General features: G+C 39.9%; 1 protein-coding gene across 1 annotated transcript in view; it reads right to left on the bottom strand.

Annotated features, from left to right (window-relative positions):
- The window catches only part of LOC147709537 (fucolectin-like), a 220,367-nt gene extending 207,362 nt beyond the window's left edge, over nucleotides 1–13,005 (bottom strand). The window contains exons 1-2 of the mRNA XM_086928077.1: nucleotides 12,717–13,005; nucleotides 11,160–11,227 (exon numbers count right to left, since the gene is read on the bottom strand). Of these exons, the coding sequence (XP_086784203.1) occupies nucleotides 11,160–11,226 (67 nt within the window). The 5' untranslated portion in view covers nucleotide 11,227; nucleotides 12,717–13,005. The remainder of the gene's footprint in view (nucleotides 1–11,159; nucleotides 11,228–12,716) is intronic.
- Between the last annotated feature and the right edge of the window lie 6,317 nt (nucleotides 13,006–19,322).

The raw sequence follows: 19,322 nt of genomic DNA, 5'->3' as shown, positions 1-19,322 counted from the left end.
AGCAGCAGTGCGCCAGAAGTCATGTTTGCAGCGTGGTGTAAAAAGGGGCATGGCCTAGGAACACCTCTCTGCAACACAGCTCTGTGGTGCTTACTGGAGGTACCTGGTAGGCTACTTGGTCACCAGGGACCTTTAGGATTCAAGGGGACTTAATAGGTATGTTATAGTTAGAGATTTGCATTTATAAAACCCTAGAAATTAACTAAAAAAACATAGGATTGAGGCATATTATAATTAGAACTTTCCGATTAAAAAACTATTGAAATTCACTGAAAAAAACATAGGGTTCAGGGGCGTAATAGTTAGAAATTAGCATTTAAAAAACCATTGAAATTCACCCAAAAAACCATAGGTTTCAGGCACGTCATAGTTAGAAATTAGCATTTAAAAACCTTGGAAATTCACTGAAAAAAACATAGGTTTCGGGGACGTTATAGTTAATTGGGCATTTCAATCTGACAAAACCATAGAAACTCCGCTGTTATAGTTAGGTCAGCTAACTATAACTCGCGCCCCTGCAATGCACTGCTCATGACGTCACATATTACATCATTCATGACATGGTCAGTGACATCACTGATGACATCTCAAATCACTGATAACATCGTCCCGTGAGTGTGTGTTTCTGTAAAGTTTAAATTTGTTTTATATCATTTATATGATGTGATCAAGGCTGTGGAGATGCAGCCGAAACGTGTCATGCTGACAAAAGAATAAAGCACTTGGAATAACCCTTACAGCGCTTCTGTGGTCTGTACCTGTTTTGTTGTGAAGACAGCAACTGAAATTCATATATATATATATATATATATATATATCACACACAAAGGTTACCCTTTCGAATGAGCCGCACACAGGTAGGTAAAGTTTCCGCATTTATTTCAGAAGCTGCAGCTTGGAGCAACAGGTCATCTTGCAATAGAACATGCTGACGCGTTTCGTGAATGTCTTTCACTTCTTCAAAGGCAGAATGAGAAAACAGCCGCACTGCCTTCTTTTATGTTAATGACAAGGCCTCCGCCCAGTGACTCAGGGAGAGGCTTCTTGGTACTTGTAGTAACTGTATTCCCTCTGTGGGGTGCTGTGCGCTGTTTCCTCCAAAATTAAAGCCCCAGTGGGTTTGCAAACAAAGTCCATAGTTCCCAGACTGCAGATTTAATCCTTCTGATACGACCTCCTGTCCTGTCATCTGCTAATAGCATCAACTTCGGACTGCTTCCACGCAGCGAGGCTCCATTCACGACTGGGTCAGCCGTTATTAAACATCACACACAAAGGTTACCCTTTCGAATGAGCCGCACACAGGTAGGTAAAGTTTCCGCATTTATTTCAGAAACAGCGCACAGCACCCCACAGAGGGAATACAGTTACTACAAGTACCAAGAAGCCTCTCCCTGAGTCACTGGGCGGAGGCCTTGTCATTAACATAAAAGAAGGCAGTGCGGCTGTTTTCTCATTCTGCCTTTGAAGAAGTGAAAGACATTCACGAAACGCGTCGGAATGTTCTATTGCAAGATGACCTGTTGCTCCAAGCTGCAGCTTCTGAAATAAATGCGGAAACTTTACCTACCTGTGTGCGGCTCATTCGAAAGGGTAACCTTTGTGTGTGATATATATATATATATATATATATATATATATATATATATACTAGTTATAGTTAGGACCTAGTTTCCATAGGAAATCCTCAACATTCTATTTGGAATAACTTTGGCCCTGGTTGAAGAATCTTAGCGAATTTCTCGAAGAAGATGGCTCGGTCCGCTGCGCTCATTCCCTAAAAGTTTGGAGGGGATTGGTCAAGTGGGGGCTGAGATAAAAGGGGGGTCCCAAAACGTGTTTTCTCCATGTTATTTTCGATAGGACCTTTAGACTCGGCTACAGGTCGAACGGGTGAATGGATTTATAAGAAATTTGGCAAAACTGTACAGTCCGACTCGCAGATTGCGCTTTTTTTGGAATGGTGTAAAACCGTTCAGTAGTTGCTGAGGAAATTGAAGTTAAAGTCAATTATATATCTATACGCGCGCACACGTGCGCGCACCCAAACGGCTGCGCGCACCCAAACGGCTGCGCGCACGCGAGCGGAATTGTGCTGCGTGACGTCTGTTAACGTTCGATTCGAAGGAAATCAGGAAGTGTTGACCGCCATTTTGTCATTGCGAGTAAATATATTGTTGATTTCAAAGCGTTGGAACATGGAAAGGGGAGAAGGTAGAGATTGTTTTGCTGCGTAGGTTTTCTCAGGGTGTGCAGTAAGGCCCTTAAAGGCGAAAATATATATATATATATATATTTTTTTTAAAGTTGCGTGGTGCGCGCACTCGGTCGCGCACACCTTTTTACAAGAGTGTGAAAATGGAGATAAATCAGAAGTTTGAGTGCTTAGATATAAGGTGGCTCTGAAAAGAGCCATTGTGTTAATTGAGTGTTTTCTGCATTTATAAGTAAGTACCGATGCAGAGCCTGATGTTGCAGAGGAAGATTCTGTTTCCCTCATTCGTGAAATGAACACCGTCTCTCCTATAGACGTCTTGCATGTGGTATCGCAAGTTGTTGTGGTAAATAGAACCCATGCTATAATCTCTGAGGAACGCAGAAACAGATTTATTTACATGTCTCCTTGCTTTCTCAAATTGTGCACAATGGTGATTGGACCAATTCCATTTCTGTCTTTGGCATATATTGGAATATACCAAGGCAGATCGAGGAAAAAGTGTCATCAATTGTCGAAAGGTGTCTTTTAGAAGCATTTCCAGACCTACCCCAGTGATTGTGCCTAGATCGTTCCCACCACAGTGCACAATTATAAGGTCTGGTTCTGGGAGATGCATAAAAGTTTTCACCAATGGAATCAATTGGTGACATTTCAATCCTCTTTTGGAAATCCATGTTATATGTACATTTGGTAAGCTGAGGTTGCAAATTCGTCTGCTTACTGCATATTTTTCACTCCAGTGAATATAACTGTGTCCTATTAGCCAGACCTTCATTTTCAAGGGATTTGTAGTCGTCCTCCGATCGGTTCTGGAAGTGGAATGGTAGTTAGAAGTTGAAATTCTAAATAAAGAAAAAGGAAGAGGCTGGGTGTGGTTTAAAAAATAAAAATGATTGGTTGATTGTAAGAAGTGGAGATTGAACAGTACGTTGCATGTTAATGTTTATGTTAAACGAAAAGTACTATTGGGTGTGAAAAAAAAGACATGTAACAGAGCTGTGGATTGGCAGGTGTTTCTGGAGGGAAAACAGTGTTGTTACTTTGCTGTAGAACGTTGAGATATGAACTTTTGACCTGTGCCTTCAGCCAGGTGCAGAATGAGGTGTTACCATGGAAACAGCCAGAGATGGCAGTAGGTGATGGGTGACTTTTATGTGACATTGAAAATATTGTGAGGGAGAACCAACTGAAATGTAAATGCTTACGTTACGCGCTCCGCATTGCTTCCGGGAAGCTGCGCTTTGCGCCTCGCGCACCGGAGCACTTCCGGGTGCGCTAACGCGGCGCGTCATATGACGGATTACGCAAGAACGCAATACGTCGTTGGGGCTCCACCGGAACTGATCGAATTGGTAGTCTACAGTGTTTCTGGATGTTTCAGACTGAAGCTGGCGTCAGCATGAGAGCACCCCGTGGCTACGTCGTGGCCATTCCGCGAGCAATCATGGCAGTCGCTCCCCACCGGAAGTCTGCAGGAGTCGGGGGCCTCGGTGACTCTTGTAGAATCTTCAAGGCTGAGGGGATGCTTTTGGGAATGGGGCTCATGCCCTAGCAGTCAAGCGTCCGAGTTCCAGAGTTGCCCAGAGCCATCCTTGCAGGCCAGGCCCAAGTCTGTGGAGCCGACCGCCATTTCCTGAGCTCCGTGGCAGCCGCCTGTCGCAGTATCGGAAGAGTGGGTGCAATTCAGCCGGATGGTGGGTGAGACGGTGTAAATGTGATGGTCGGACCAGGGCACCGCAGGACGTGTCTTCAGGTCAAACGGATTGCGGGACAAGGTCCAGAATGGAAGAGGCATCAAAAGGCAAGAAGTTCCGCCTGACCCCGGGAGCCGGCCGCCTATGTCGGGGGCGATCTCAGGCCATACCAGGGGAACAAGACTTGGGGAGGGGCAGGAGCCAAGCGCCCCCTCCGAGTCCGCGTTTCTTGGACCCTGAAGTATGGCACTCAACATTCAGAACTTATGACATTTGTGCAAGGCAGGGACATCGAAGCCTCTCAGGGACCAAGTATATCCAGAGTCCTTCCTACAGAAGGTGGTGGGGGTGGCGGCATTAGCAAGGCATCCCCCCACACAACTTGTCGGACCCTGAAGTATGGCTCTCAACATCCAGAACTTATGACATTTGTGCAAGGCAGGGACATCGAAGCTTCTCAGGGACAAAGGATATCCAGAGTCCTTCCTACAGAAGGTGGTGGGGGTGGCGGCATTAGCAAGGCATCCCCCCACACAACTTGTCGGACATGACCTCTGGATGTACTGGGTGTTCAATTTCAGAATTGAAACTACTAAGAAGCAATTAGAAGTGTTGTTTTTTGATGTTGCAGTAGGCTGCCATGTAAATAGTTATTTAATAAAACGTTTTATCCTGTTAATTTGCTGGTGTGTTGTATATATTTATAATATTTGCATAGTGTTTGTCGTTATTTTGGGCGGGGTGGGCGGCGGAGCCGAGCTGTCTTGCAGCCATCATGGCGTCGAGCTCGGTTCGTCTCTCTAGTTTCATGTTTTTTCTAACGAATTATATGTTATAGTTTGCTAGCACGATACAGCGGATAGTCCGCATTTTATATATATGTCTTTTTTATTAGGGGGGTCCTCCGGTGGAGTCGGACGATCTACCTCTAATAAACGGTCCGGGTTGAACCAACTACCAACAAACGGGGCAGAGATAGGCATGACGGGTTACAAAGGGGACAAAAGTGTGCACTACCTATCCTTCACTATCTGCAAAAACTAAATAGAGTATTGCGACTTTATGCTTATTTGTGAACAGAGAATGACTCAAAGAGAACCAATTTCGAACAATCATAGGCTATTGGCAGTGGGCAGAGAGGCCATGACACAGAAAATGGCTGTTACTTACGTGCATGATGGGGCCTAAAAGGGACTAGATGGCGTGGCCACTGTTTCGCGACTTTCACTTTACTTTTAAAAATGGCTGTGGTGAACATAAATGAACGCCGCTTATGTATACCTAATTTTAGTCATTTTCCACAAAAAAGCTTTTGATATTTGCTATTAAAAAACCAAAGAAAATCACTGAAAAAACCATAGGTTATAGACCATATATAGTTAAATATCTGAAGTCCATCTCTGCACTCCATGGAGATACAGGCCGTCGATCAGAAGATGTGCTGGCCACCTCTAATGGTAATAGCGTGGCCAGGGCTCTTGTCGTTGCCTCTGCAAATTGCAGAGGGTGCACTTGTTTGACATGCCGCACCATGGTATGTATGGAAAAGGAATATTTTTTTGCTGGATTTCTTCTTGAGAGAACCAAGTCACATATCGTGCAGGTTACTTTTGGTGCATTCACTTTCTTTTGATCTTCAGGATAAGTGAAAAATTGCCAGATGAAAGATTTATTTTTTCTTATTAAAGGTAGTCGATCATTTTGGTCAGATTCGGAAGATGAATGAGATACGGTAGCCATTTCACCAAAGTCTTCCGAAAGATGTAGGACGTTGTTGTCTCTTGAGAGTAGAAAAGATAGTGAGGGAAGTGGGTGGAGTGCTGCGTGTAAATTCCAGAATTGAAACTATTAAGAACCAATTGAAAGTGTTGTTTTCATGTTGCAGTAGGCTGCCATGTAAATAGTTATTTAATAAAACGTTTTACCCTGTTACTTTGCTGGTGTGTTGTGTATCTTTATAATATTTGTCGTTATTTTGGGTGGGGTGGGCGGCGGAGCCGAGCTGTCTTGCAGCCATCGTGGCGTCGAGCTCGGTTTCTCTCACTAGTTTCATATTTCTCATGAGGGGTTGTTCCTAATTTTTCTATTTTAGCGAGGTCAAAAAAAGATCGCATCAGTGGCCTACTGATTTTGCTCGATTCCTTTTGTTTTTTCTAACGATTTATATGTTATAGTTTGCTAGCACGATACAGCGGCTAGTCCGCATTTTATATATATGTCCTTTTTATTAGGGGTGTCTTCCGGTGGAGTTGGACGATCTATCTCTAATAAACGGTCCGGGTTGAACCAACTACCATCATGATTTTGTATATCTTCTGAGCTGGATTTAAGCACAAAATTGTTAAAGTATGAAACGTTTTATATTTCTAAAAAAAATACCAAGGTGTGTACATCCGTTAACGCACGAAAGTTTAAAAAGACATTCGGCTCCATTTACTGAAAAGTTTCATAAGAATAAAAAAGAAGTCTAGGTACAGTCTCTTTGACGTACTATAAGTTCTTTGAGGGGTGTATGAAGAAATTCAATAAGTTCAAATTGCAAGGTTTTTACGAAATATATAGGCCTGTGCGCACGAAAGCCTGGAAATGCGATATCCATTTTATTGACAACTGTTGCCGAGAGTGCGCACACCGGGTCGCGCACGAAAGTTTAGTAAGGCTATTATTATTTACAGACAAATTTTAATGTGTTTAAAAAAAGGCAAGGTACAGACTTTCGAATTCTGTATTGCTTTACAAGGAGTCTCTATGCAACTTCAACAGTGAAGAAAACGGCTTGTTTTCGAAAAAAATATTGCCAGAACTTTATTGCCAAAAGTATAGGTTGCATATACGGCATTTTTCTGAATTAGCATTTTAAAAACCAATGAAATTCACAGAAAAAACCATAGGTTTTACACACGTTATAGTTAGGAAGTAGCATTTAAAAAACCTATGAAATTCACTGAAAAAACCATAGGTTTGACACATGTTATAGTTAGCTGGAAATTTTACTGACATAAAACCAATGAAATTCCACGTTATAGTTAGTTGGACTCACTATAACTTGCGCGTGCAATGCACTGCTGATGACGTCACATATTACATCACTCATGACATGGTCAGTGACATCACTGATGACACCATCCTTGTGACATAGTGACAGACCTCCTTTCACTGTAATGTAACCCTTGAAACACATATTCAAAAATAGAAACTGAAATTTAAAAAAAAAATGCAGTTACCCATATCAGTTACAACAAGTAATTCAGTAATTCCACCATCTATATACACATCCACTCATACATATACTCACTCATCATATGAAGTGATACACCTATACATCCTGTTATACACCGACAATCATCGAAAAGTTACTCACACACATACTCACACGTGGAAATAAACTATTGAACATCCATTTATTTGAATATAGAGTTATACACACACTTCCACCTTACTTCTATTGAAAATTACACATATTTATTCTCTTAAACAATCACTTATAGAAACACATACTTATTTAAACAGGAACTCTTTCAATCTCTTACTCTCACATATAGTCACTTATATACATCAATATTCACATATACTAGATTAAAACATATGTCGTTACTGATAAAGACACTAGTGAGACAGTCATTCACTCACTAACAAACACATATACACACTCATCCACCCATACACTCCTGCACATATGCTGTCTTCAAAACACATACAAACAGAGAGTCAGTCACTCATGCATCTATGTGCTAAGTAATACCCCCACCAAACCATATAGACACTCATACTGATACTAAGAGAAACATCTAACAACCCATATACATACGCATGTAGCTACTTACCAACACATGTAGCCACTTATACACAAAGTGAAACACTAATATATATATTTAAATATTTAAACATTATTCACTAATATTTATTTTTCAGTAAGATACACATTCACTGGATGGTGTCATCAGTGATGTCATGAGTGATGTCACTGACCATGTCATGAGTGATGTAATATGTGACGTCATCAGCAGTGCATTGCACGCGCAAGTTATAGTGAGTCCAACTAACTATAACGTGGAATTTCATTGGTTTTATGTCAGTAAAATTTCCAGCTAACTATAACATGTGTCAAACCTATGGTTTTTTCAGTGAATATATATATATATATATATATATATATATATATATATATATATATATATATATATATATATATATATATATATGTGTCAAGGTGTATTTAAGAATGAGTGGATTTCTGGAAAGAACATAACAAGCATTCTCCCAAAATACGAGGTATGAATTCTCTTTGGTTCTGAACTTGAATATTGAAATGTAACGCAATTGATCCAAGGTCCTTCCTTCTTGCCGAGACTTAAGAGTAAGGGACCTTTTCTCTTTTAGGTAATAATTTGAATCAAGAAAAGGTAAATGCCATAATAGTAAATCTAGTATATATGGGGCTATAAGAAGAACCACATAAGCAATCTCACATGAGGCTAACCACCTTTGTATACGCATGACCTGGTAGCAGTCATTAATGTCACCGTTGCGATGTATGTTTTGAGGATATATTTCACTTGGCTTCAAATAATTTAGGTTTATATACTTCAATTGTTTCACAAGGTGTATGACAATAAGTATAAGAGTGATGTGCATGCTTTCACTAAAAATGAGAATTGTGAAGAGCACAGGTTTGTTCTTTGGGCCGTGTGGGGCTCTACTTCTGAAATTTGTTTTTGGAAATGTTTATGATGTTAAGATGCAAACATTTTGTATCATTTCCAGCCCTGATAAAGCCGATGTGTCTCAATAACCTCGGCGAAATGCGTTGGTATGGGATTGGAATTGGAAAGGAATTAAAAGAAGAAAATCTTCAAGAGCCTTTGGGTGATTTTGTGTTATTTAATGTTTTAGTGCTTTGACTAGGTTTTATTTATTTAGTTACAAGTAGATCAAACATGGTTTGACTCCTCCCCCTTCAAATTTGTCTCCCTAATGGATGTGCCCAAAACCTGGCATACCTGCACTGGATGAAACCTGCTAAATGCCTGCCACATTTGATGCAGATTCATTACACATTGTTAAAGTTTTCATCAACTGAACAGTTTTGTGCCATCTCCCTTTTAATTTTGCCTCCCACCGATGAACTGGCACAAAACCTGATGAATCAATAAAAAACAAATCCATTCAAGCTTATGCTATATTTTTGCAGTTTCATCACACAGTGCCAAAGTAATTAGCAAATGAACACGATGTTTCCTCCCCTTTTTACCTGGGCCCTCCTTGATGGATCTGCACTAATTTGAAAACACCAATACCAATTCCAAATTCCATGTATATTCATGAAACGGTGCAAAGTTTATAAGCCAATAATAATATACCTTTTCAAATGACAAGATATATAAAAGTCCTAATTTCCAACCTACCCAACACTTTTTTTCAATCACCAATATTTCAACAACTACTTAAAGATTTACAACAAACCACAAAGAGTAAGATTTTAAACTAAACCTCAACTTTCATGCGAAGGTTTAGCATACAGCGGTTTACCAGTTGTTGTCATAGTTGTGAGTTTACTCAGAAAGTGTGCTTATTGTGATTTGTTGTAAATCTGTTCAGCTGCTGTCAAGCAATGCGCATTCAAAGAAGGGCTCAGGTTGGGCTTAAAGGGTTGAAATGTAGCTCTATTCGCACTGTTGGTCTTCAGATAAGCTCTTATTAGCCATCTTAAAGGGGACTAGTCAATCCCAATTGCCTGACTGCAACATGGACAACATAGTAAGGCAGCAATTACAGGAGTCTGGGACATGGTCCCCACTGAAATGCATTGTAGTGAGTGATATTTTATGAGTGTCACAAAAATAAGCACATATCAAGATTTTACTCACAATATACATCATTTGCTGATGATGTTATACTCATTTCAGGAATTCTCATTAGTTCTCAGGTGGGTTTACCCCGTGAAAAATTGTGACCCTCAGCTGGGATTGGATGAACAATGTTTGAGAGAAAACTGTTTTCTCACAGAGGTTATGAAAAGTGTTTCCAGAATCTAAAAAGAGCATATTTTCTATATGTTCATGTTGCCAGAGCTGATGAATCTGGAGCATGGGGATCCCGGTTCGATCCCCGGCGACTGCGGCAGTTCAGCTCAGCATCATGTGACTCTGGGCGGTAGCTCACTTAATCTCCCCAACGACCCCAGTGCCCTGAACCCTTAAGGTGATATGTTCGCACTTTGCAAATATGGATGATACTAATATCCATGAGGAAACATTCTAATATTTTGAATAAAATGTACTTCGAACAGCAGCAGCAGCATGTCCGTTGACCCACCAGTGTTGTACTACAGCTTCCACAGTGTTGTTGGGAAAAACTGAGAGCTGACATTCAGTATTTATGGCAACCGTGTGGCATACATGAATGTCATCCTGATAATTTCAAAGCCGAAAAACGTAATTCATTTAATTTAGAAATAAACGAAATTAGGGGATTCATTTTGTCACAGAAATGATGATTAGTGCATGAGCAGCTAAAACTAAGGGACATTTCCTGTGGGTTCTAAAATATCTTCCTCTTGCATGTGACACATTCTGACATGTGGACTGAAATATGTACTTCAACACCAGGAGCAGCCTGCCCTTTAACTCTGCAGTGATCAACTGCAGCTTCACCATGTACTGCTAATGAACATCTAGAGTGCTAACATTCAGCAGTTAGGAATAAAATGTGGCACGATTGCACCGCATCTCGAACGAATCAAAGCTGTGAAAAATAAAATGGTTTTCAGAGGATACCCAAAAATAAAACAACATCACTAACATTTTATATTGAACCATAAAGTGAGTCACTCCTGAATGACATTTTGTTGAAACAGGAGCTGATGAATTTAAAGCCTTTCCTGAGGAGTAGGCTGAAGTAAACAAGCACTGAGATGCTAATGCAGGCATGAAACCAGGGGGCTAAAATATCAAGGGAGGTGTGGGTTTTTACTAATGTGAGGCATAACGTATTTTTAAAGAAGCTAAACATAATTAAAAGGGGGAGATGACTCATAAGCACAGCATCCCCATTCCACATCTGTTTTCCTTGTCTGAGATTCTAACCGGGAAGAATATATTTGCACTGAATTAACTGGAGATTAGGAAAGGCTGAATCATCAACTTTGGCAAATGGTAATATAAAGATTGAATTTCAGATCAAATTAGGAAAAAAAAATTCTTTATATTCAAACACTTATATGATCGTGGAAATGATTTTTATATTACCCGAGTAGGCAGAGGTACAGATAACCAGCATCAGGAAGGTGAGGGCGGCCTGGAGTACGGCTTTCATCCTACCGACAGAAATACAACATGTTTGATAACCTCTATGACATGAAATAGTTAGACACGGAGCAGTATTTAGGGGCATATTATCAAGGAGGTTTATCTCCGCTTTTTTTGTTTGAAAAGCCAAGAAAGCAGAGATAAAATTATCTCCCTATTACCTAGCTGTCGCTAACACCAGTTAGCGACAGCTAGTAGGAGATAGCGACCATCTTTGGCCCCACTTTGCATGTCAGTGATATTTATCACTAATGACATGCAAAGTGGGCGTGCCAAGATGTTAGTGACTGGAAACAGTTGCTAACATCGCTATCTCCTATTACCAACTTTTGGAGATATTCACGCTAAGCGGGAATATCTCCAAAAGCTAACACCTGCCCTGAGCAGTTCATAAGTTACTGAAAACAATCCAATAAAGCAAATGAGCACTCTCGCATCCCTACGAAAACCAAAGAAATCCACCATTGCGGTAATGGCTGCAATGGCTTAAGGTTGGTAATTATACATATAGTGGGCTACACTTATTTGCATTGCCAGTGCTTGTTTTCATTCTTTACATGTAAATTTAAACAGCCTAATTCATGAAGCCTAAATCGGCTCGCAAAGGGCCAGATTTTGAGAATCTGGCCCTTTGCGAGTGCGATTTTTGCATTTGGGATTCATCATCCCAAATGCAAAAATCGCTAATTGCGATCTCGCAATTTTGCGAGGATTTACATTTAAGGAATCTCAATTTGAGATTCCTTAAATGCAATTCATCATGCAATTTTAATTTGCGAATTCGCAATTTCTGGCCGCAATTTACCGCAAGGTCAGACCTCGTGGTAAATTGCGAAAACTCAGAAAAATGCATTAAAATGCATTTTTCTGAGTTGCATGTTACACACACACATGTCCTTTGGACATGTGTGTGTGCAACACCTGTGTCAAATGTCATTTGAGGGGTGCTACAGGGTGTCCTTTGGACACCCCTGGCACCCTTCAAATCGCAATCTTATTTGCGATTAGCAAATTGCTAATCGCAAATAAGGAATACTCCGCATTCATTCCTATGGGCCTTTTGGCCCATAGGAATGAATGGGGAGTTTTTTCCTTATTTGCGATTAGCAATTTGCTAATCGCAAATAAGGAATCAGTAGGAATCGCAATAAATTTTGCTAATCCTACATGAATCCTGTTTTGCGAGTCCTTAATAGCGAATCGCTATAATTCGCTATTAGGGCCTCGCAAAACGGGAGATTGATGAATCAAGCTGCTAGTCTTTACACATATTTATTTTACCCTCATAGGTCAATTAATGCCATGTGGTTCAGCATAAAGTGCTACAGAAGTCTATAGTGAATAGAAATGTTCAGCAATAAAGAACATAAGTGGCATTTAAGACCCACCAAAGATCCACCTGGGCATGCACAACCTCTTGTGAAGCTGGACTGATGTTACCTTGCATTGCATCTCTTCTCCTCACTTCAAGAATTGCTAGTAGTTCCAGTCTCTTACCTGCCTTGGAGGTGTCTGACTCCTGGGGTTTCTTGAATCAAACGTTGCTGTCACCCGACAGAGCGCGTGGGTCTAAGTACCATCAATCAGCCAATGAGCTGACTGCTCCAATGCTGATGTTTTTATAACAGTTAACCGGATGTTGTTAGGAACATAAGGATAACCATTTCTTTGTTAATTTCCAAATATTACGCGGTGAAAGACAGCATTTGGCGTCATCCCAATTCCGCCTACAGCTATCTAATGGCATCAGTTGTGCTCTTAGAAATCTATAACTAATCCTTTCATTGAAGCCAGGAGATAAGGAAATCCTTATAAATGCTGCTGGGAAGGAAGTGTGCCCTAACCACAGAGAGAGTGCCAAGGCCGCAATAAGATAGCTGCCAAAATCCCACTTAGCATGTGTGTGACATTTCCTTGTTTTCAGTGTGCTTTTGCATGAGGAATCAATGCTGAAGTGTGGCACTCTAAAGTGACAAGTAAGAGATTCCCTAAACTGTTCTTTTATTATATGTCAGTGCTGTGACTTAGTTCATTTAATTTAACTGAAGTGCAAACCAAGGAAAATATGCAACTTGTATAAACTGAGATACGACCCCAAAAAGCCTGGTGTATTGCTTATTAAAGTGCTGCAAATGTTTCTGTTAAGTGATTAAGCAAACAGGTCTCTCAAGCTTCTCAGGGCATGATTTGTATAGTGCAGCTTATCAACCGTGAGGGTATACAGGCAGCTGGAGATGAGTAGAGATTTTACTAAGGTCTGCAGATAGCTCACCTTCACTTTCTGATCTCTGTGTATGGAGTTTGCTTTGATGGGAACAGTCCATGTGCTGAATCTTCTCCCAGAGCAGAGAAAACCAGCAACGTGCATCTGTTTTCTAGAAGTCTTTTCTATCATGCTTAAGTGCTTGCTCAGCTCCGTTAACACTCATATCTAGCAAGTTACCCCACGTCATGTGACATTGAAACTACGAGCTAGTTGCTTTTTATGTAACTCCCCATGGAATGCTGAGAATTTGTATGACAGAAAAACAGAATCAACTTACCAGACTTTTATATAAAAATATATTCTACAAAAATATCAAGTTGACATACTCTGTAAGTAAACTACCAAAATATTGGGTCAAAAATATCATGGAACCTAAGATCTGTATATGAATAATATTAATTGACTTACATAGTACCAGCAAACTCGCAGTGGAGGTCCGTCAGGAACAACCACAGCTGCCAGGGATCCGAGATCCCTGGTGCTGGCGAGGCGGTCTTGAAGACTCCATATGCTTGGTGGTTCCGCTGTGACACTGCCAAACATATTATGAGTTTCCTCAATGCGACCCTAACCACGGCAATGAGCCTGCCACAGAAAGGGTGGCGGTACGGAACCAAATATGACACTACAGGGCCCCTCTTTTATCATGCCCATGGAAAGCATGCAGGAGGGGGCACATGGTGGGCCCCCCCGATGTGCATGCACCCCCTTTCTTGCATGGCATGGACTTAACAGTCCATGTTGTGCAGGAACGGGCATTTATGTTGTACTTGCGCTGCCTTTTGAAAGGCACCGCTGTAGGAATGCCAAAGGACCGCCCGTCAGACTATGAGGAAGCGCGTAATCTGGTAGGCTGGCAGCAGTGAGCAATGGCAGAGTAGGAGCCGGGGAGGCGGAGTGGCGGCCCAATGCCACACCACCAAAGTCGTAATCAGGCACTAACTCCATGATGTGTGTTTAATGAAGCTTTTGTTTAATAAAAAGAATTTAAAAAAATACATACATATCATGGAATAGTATATCAAAATATTATTACTCAAATATATAATATTATAAGTAATGTATTTAAACTACTAAATTACAAAATGTTAACATCATTAAAAATAAAAAGTTTAACTAACTAATGTAAATATATTTACACATAATATTTAAAAATATAAAAACAATAAATAAAGAATTGTCAACATACATTGAATTAAACATATTAACAATAAATTAAAAGTAAAAATTAACAAAAATATATAAAACTGCAACAAATTCATAATATTATTCAAATATAAAAAATAATGTAAAATAGTTTTAATTAATACAGAGCAGTTAACTCTGGGTAGTTCCTAAGTTTCAGATGGAGAGCAGCCCCTTTATATAGAATACTACAACACCTCCTACACCACAAAATTGCTCACCTCAAATGTCTGTTTATCTAGATAAATCTGTGTATTATTAGCACAGGGCCATCCGCGTCAAGTTAAAGCAAGCATTTGCAATGCAATAGGTCTCGCATTAGGTAAGTGTGAGTTATTGGTATTGTAAATGATAAATGTTTTATTTATGTGTTTTTTTTCAAAATGACAAACTGATTAGTTTTGGCATTTTCAGTGTCAATACTTAAGGTCTGTGAAAATGAAACAGCTGTAACTGCATTGTAAAAGAAACATGCATGTGTGCTTACAGCATATAAGAATTGTGACTGTTGCCATAGGGCTGGTGACAAATACGGGAAGACATTTGCAAAGGAAAATAAACAGGCTCAAGATTATAGACAATAGTTTGATGACAAGATCTGACAGTGGCGTGGGGAAAAAATGCAGTCTTTTTAAATCCAATTAAAAAAAGGAACAGAAACATCATTAATTGCATGCTTCCAATTATTAACAAATAACTGTTTAATTCGTATATCAGTGGCATAACGCTAACATTTTTATATATTGAATGGTACTTTGGCATATTAAGGCAGAAACTTATAAAGTTGAAATAACGGAACATGAAGCGTGATGGGTCGTAGTCTCCATAAAATACAACAGTATTGTGCATGCAAACGTTTACAGGCACACACAGGGACAGTTTAAATAATTTTGGGCCCTAGGTTAAGTTTCACTTGTTTCCTATTTAAACATGTTTATTTGTATTTAATTTCCTATGCATGTTTTAATGTGTATGTATTGCATGTTTGCTGATTGTAAAAAGGTCACATAAAATGCCGGCTCTAAAAATACTGGCGAACAGTAATTGTATTTTGAATTGTTGCGGTCTAGTTTCCTTCTTAGGTGTACGCATATTTTCTGATAGACGTTTGGCTCAGCCAATAATATTGAAGCATTGCATTACGTAAAGTAATGTACAAATCAATGCACATTAAAATTATTATGCGAATGGCGGTGCTTCTGGAAGGAGTGGCGCATGTGTCTCGTTGCTGGGTAATGTATTTTTTACGAATTGCTAGAGTATTTACAGCTTGCTGACATATTTTAACTGTAAAGTAACGTACAGATTAACATGCGTAAAAATTTTATTGCGTATGGCGGTCCTTGTAAAAAAAGTGGCGCGAGTGTCTCGTCACTGGGTAATGTATTTTTAATGAATTGTTAGCATATTCACGCTTGCCGACATACTGTAACTGTATTTTTTTTTATTGTAATGCAATGCCTAAAAAACGTGCAAAAAAATAATGGCCATTAACTAACGCGAGGCGTCTTGGATGCGGATTCAGTCCACATAACGACGGCGAGTGTATTTCCTGACATTGAGAAATGTATTGCGGGTTCCCTGACTATTGAAACAGTACCAGCGCGAGGCATCTTGCATGCGGATTCAGTCTATATATCGACGGAAAGTGTATTTCCTGACATTGGATAACGTATTGCGGGATTTCCCGACTATTGAAAGAGCACCATGGGATCTTCGGACCAGCTTTACAATTGAGAAACAGATACATGCTCCAATTTCTACCAGTACAGCTGCCTGATATCGTCACTGTATAAGCTGAAAACCATCTTCCCCGAGAGCGCCCTCCTCATCATCCTTCCTGGAGACAAGCAACCCCTAGTTGCCTGCCCCGCCCCCGTCCTGATGAAGACCCCGATGCAAGGATATAATTAATGCCTGCCAATTATAGAGGGTCGAAACGTCGACAGCTTTTTGCATCTACTCACCTTCACTCCCAAAAATTGCTCATTTAATGTGAAATGTGGAGCATGATTATCATAGTATGATGTAGTGAACCATTGGTCTTTTGTTTTGTCTATGTCTAAACTTGGATACATAGTACACTGAGGCCTTTCGTGGCTGTTTTTTATTGTCACTATTCCTACCTTCACCACCCTGCACTATAACTGAAAATGAATGATAATCAGTTTATACCTACATTGTGAATAAATAACAATGCAGGCTCATAAAGTTTTTTCGCATTTGATTGCTTACTATTTTTTAATTTTCCTATGTGATTACTGGGACCCCTCTTCTTAGTACTTAGAATACCCAGGTCCCAGTGACTTTATTTCGGTGAACCCTTCTCCTTAACGCGTTGTTAATAGTGAAGGCATGTTTATAGAATAAATAGGCATACAAAAAGAGTTAATTGTAAGGACTGTAGTTACTAGAACAGCAAAGCTTGCAACAAAGTGTACTTCATGTTTGCATGGCATTACCTTGGGGCCAAAACATTAAATAAATAAATGCGATACACTGCTCTAGTGTAAGCATTAAAAGTCAGCCTGTGGATTAAAGGTTGTTGGAGATGTTGTGTGTGCACATAAAAGTTGTGATAGAACAGCAAAGCTTGCGACAAAGTGTACTTGTTTGCATAGCATTACCTTGGGCCTAAAACCTTCAATAAAAAAACGTGAAATGCTGCTCTTGTGTAAGCATCATAAGTTAGCCTGTAAGTTTAGCAAATTGTGTGGCAAAGTGCACCCTATGTTTGCACAGCATTACTTTGGGCCTAAAGCATTCAATAAATAAACGTGAAATGCTGCTCTGGTGTCAGCATCATAAGTTAGCCTGTAAGTTTAGCAAATTGTGTGGCAAAATGCACCCTATGTTTGCACAGCATTACTTTGGGCCAAAGCATTAAATAAATCAACGTAATATGCTGCTCTGGTGCAGAAAATCATGTTGTTTATAAGCAAATAACTAACATTCTTTTTCTAAAAGTACGCACTTCTCCAGTTAAACGCACGGAAAATTTGGAAAAATGCAGTATTTTAAAAAAAACCTAATAGCACATGCATACGTTTGAATGGCATTACCTTGGGCCTAAAGCACTAAATACATAAATTTATAAGCAAATAAATAGCATTTTCTCCTTACAAATACGTACCTAATTGCATTAGCTATGCCACTTTGAGACGTTCCCTCCCTCTCGTTAAATGCACTGAATTTTTGGCTAGGGCTCACATGTAAATACAAGCTTTAAGAAGGACTTCATACGGAGTATATTTAAACTGCCCTTCTCACGTTTGGCAAAGTAAGGACCTGTTTGTAAAGCGCATGTCTAATCACATTGGATATGGCACTTTCAGACGTTCACCCCCTCCAGCTAAAGGCACGGAAAGTTTGGAAAAATGCGCGGCTTTTGTGCACCCTATGTTTGCACAGCATCACCTCGGGCCCAAAGCATTAAATAAATAAACGTGATATGCTGTTTTGAAGCAGAAAAGCACGCTGTTTGTAAGCGAGTAACAAATATTCTTTTTCTAACACTACGCACTCTTCTAGTTAAATGCACGGAAAGTCTGGCAAAATGCAGTGTTTTCAAAAAACCCTAATAGCATATGCATACATTTGCATGGCATTACCTTGGGCCCAAATCATTAAATAAATAAACGTATGGCTGCTCCGGGGCAGAAAATCAAGTTGTTTATAAGCAAGTAGATAAAATTGTTTTCTACAACTACGCACTTAACACCTTAGCTGCGTGTAAACATTTCTCCCCAGTGCTGCGCTGTCCATTAGAACTAGTGCTGAATGGACGTTCAATGGTCTTGCGCAGCACTGGGGAGGTAGCGCTGCTGACGACCATTGGCCGTCAGCAGCACTTAAGGGGTTAATCACAAACACTAATAGCACATGCATACGTCTGCATGGTATTACTTTGGGGCTAAATCATTCAATATATAAATGTGATATGCTGCTGTGGTGCAAAAAAGAACATTGTTTCCAATCAGAAGTGCCCTTCTCACGTTTGATAAACTAAGGACCTGTTTTTAAAGCGCATGTTTAATCACATTAGCTAGTAAACATATGTAAAAGGCCTTCACTTTAATACATCGTACATGTAAAGTAAAGACCAGTTTTTGTAAGAATAAAGGAGAATAAGGCGAACATCTGGCAACACTTAAGAAACTAAAAGCAGACATGGCGCCTGCAAAGCAGCTTTTGAAGTACGTTTGTGAGATTTAACAGAGCTCTTACATAGTGAAACAGGAAACAAATTACCATGTCACACCTGATAGTCCTATCTATTTGCAACCTTGCCTGTAAAACAACGTAGCAAGTGAAAGAAAGCACAGCATATGTACCGGTAATAGTAGATGGCTACATTTGCATAGCACCAGCTTCAAGCTAAAGCACGTATAACTAAGCATCCTAGTTTTAAACATCATAACGGCAGTGCCTAGCAGTGCACAGAATAAGCATTTCATTTTAAAATGCTTTTACAAACTGTAAGCATGTTATATATGTTATTACAAGCGCGTTCTAAACAACAGAACGGCAGCGCCTAGCAGTCAACAGAACGCCAGCGCCCACCTGTCCACTTTTTTGCTACTTCTACAGAGAAGACAGAAGTAGTATGCTATTAATAGTAACAAAGAAAGGCGGAGAATTAGGAGGCTGTT

Source organism: Lissotriton vulgaris, chromosome 6, assembly GCF_964263255.1.
Source record: "Lissotriton vulgaris chromosome 6, aLisVul1.2, whole genome shotgun sequence".
NCBI classification, from domain to species: domain Eukaryota; kingdom Metazoa; phylum Chordata; class Amphibia; order Caudata; family Salamandridae; genus Lissotriton; species Lissotriton vulgaris.
The sequence above is the reverse complement of the archived record's forward strand: the minus strand, read 5'-3'. Positions and strand labels throughout refer to the sequence as shown.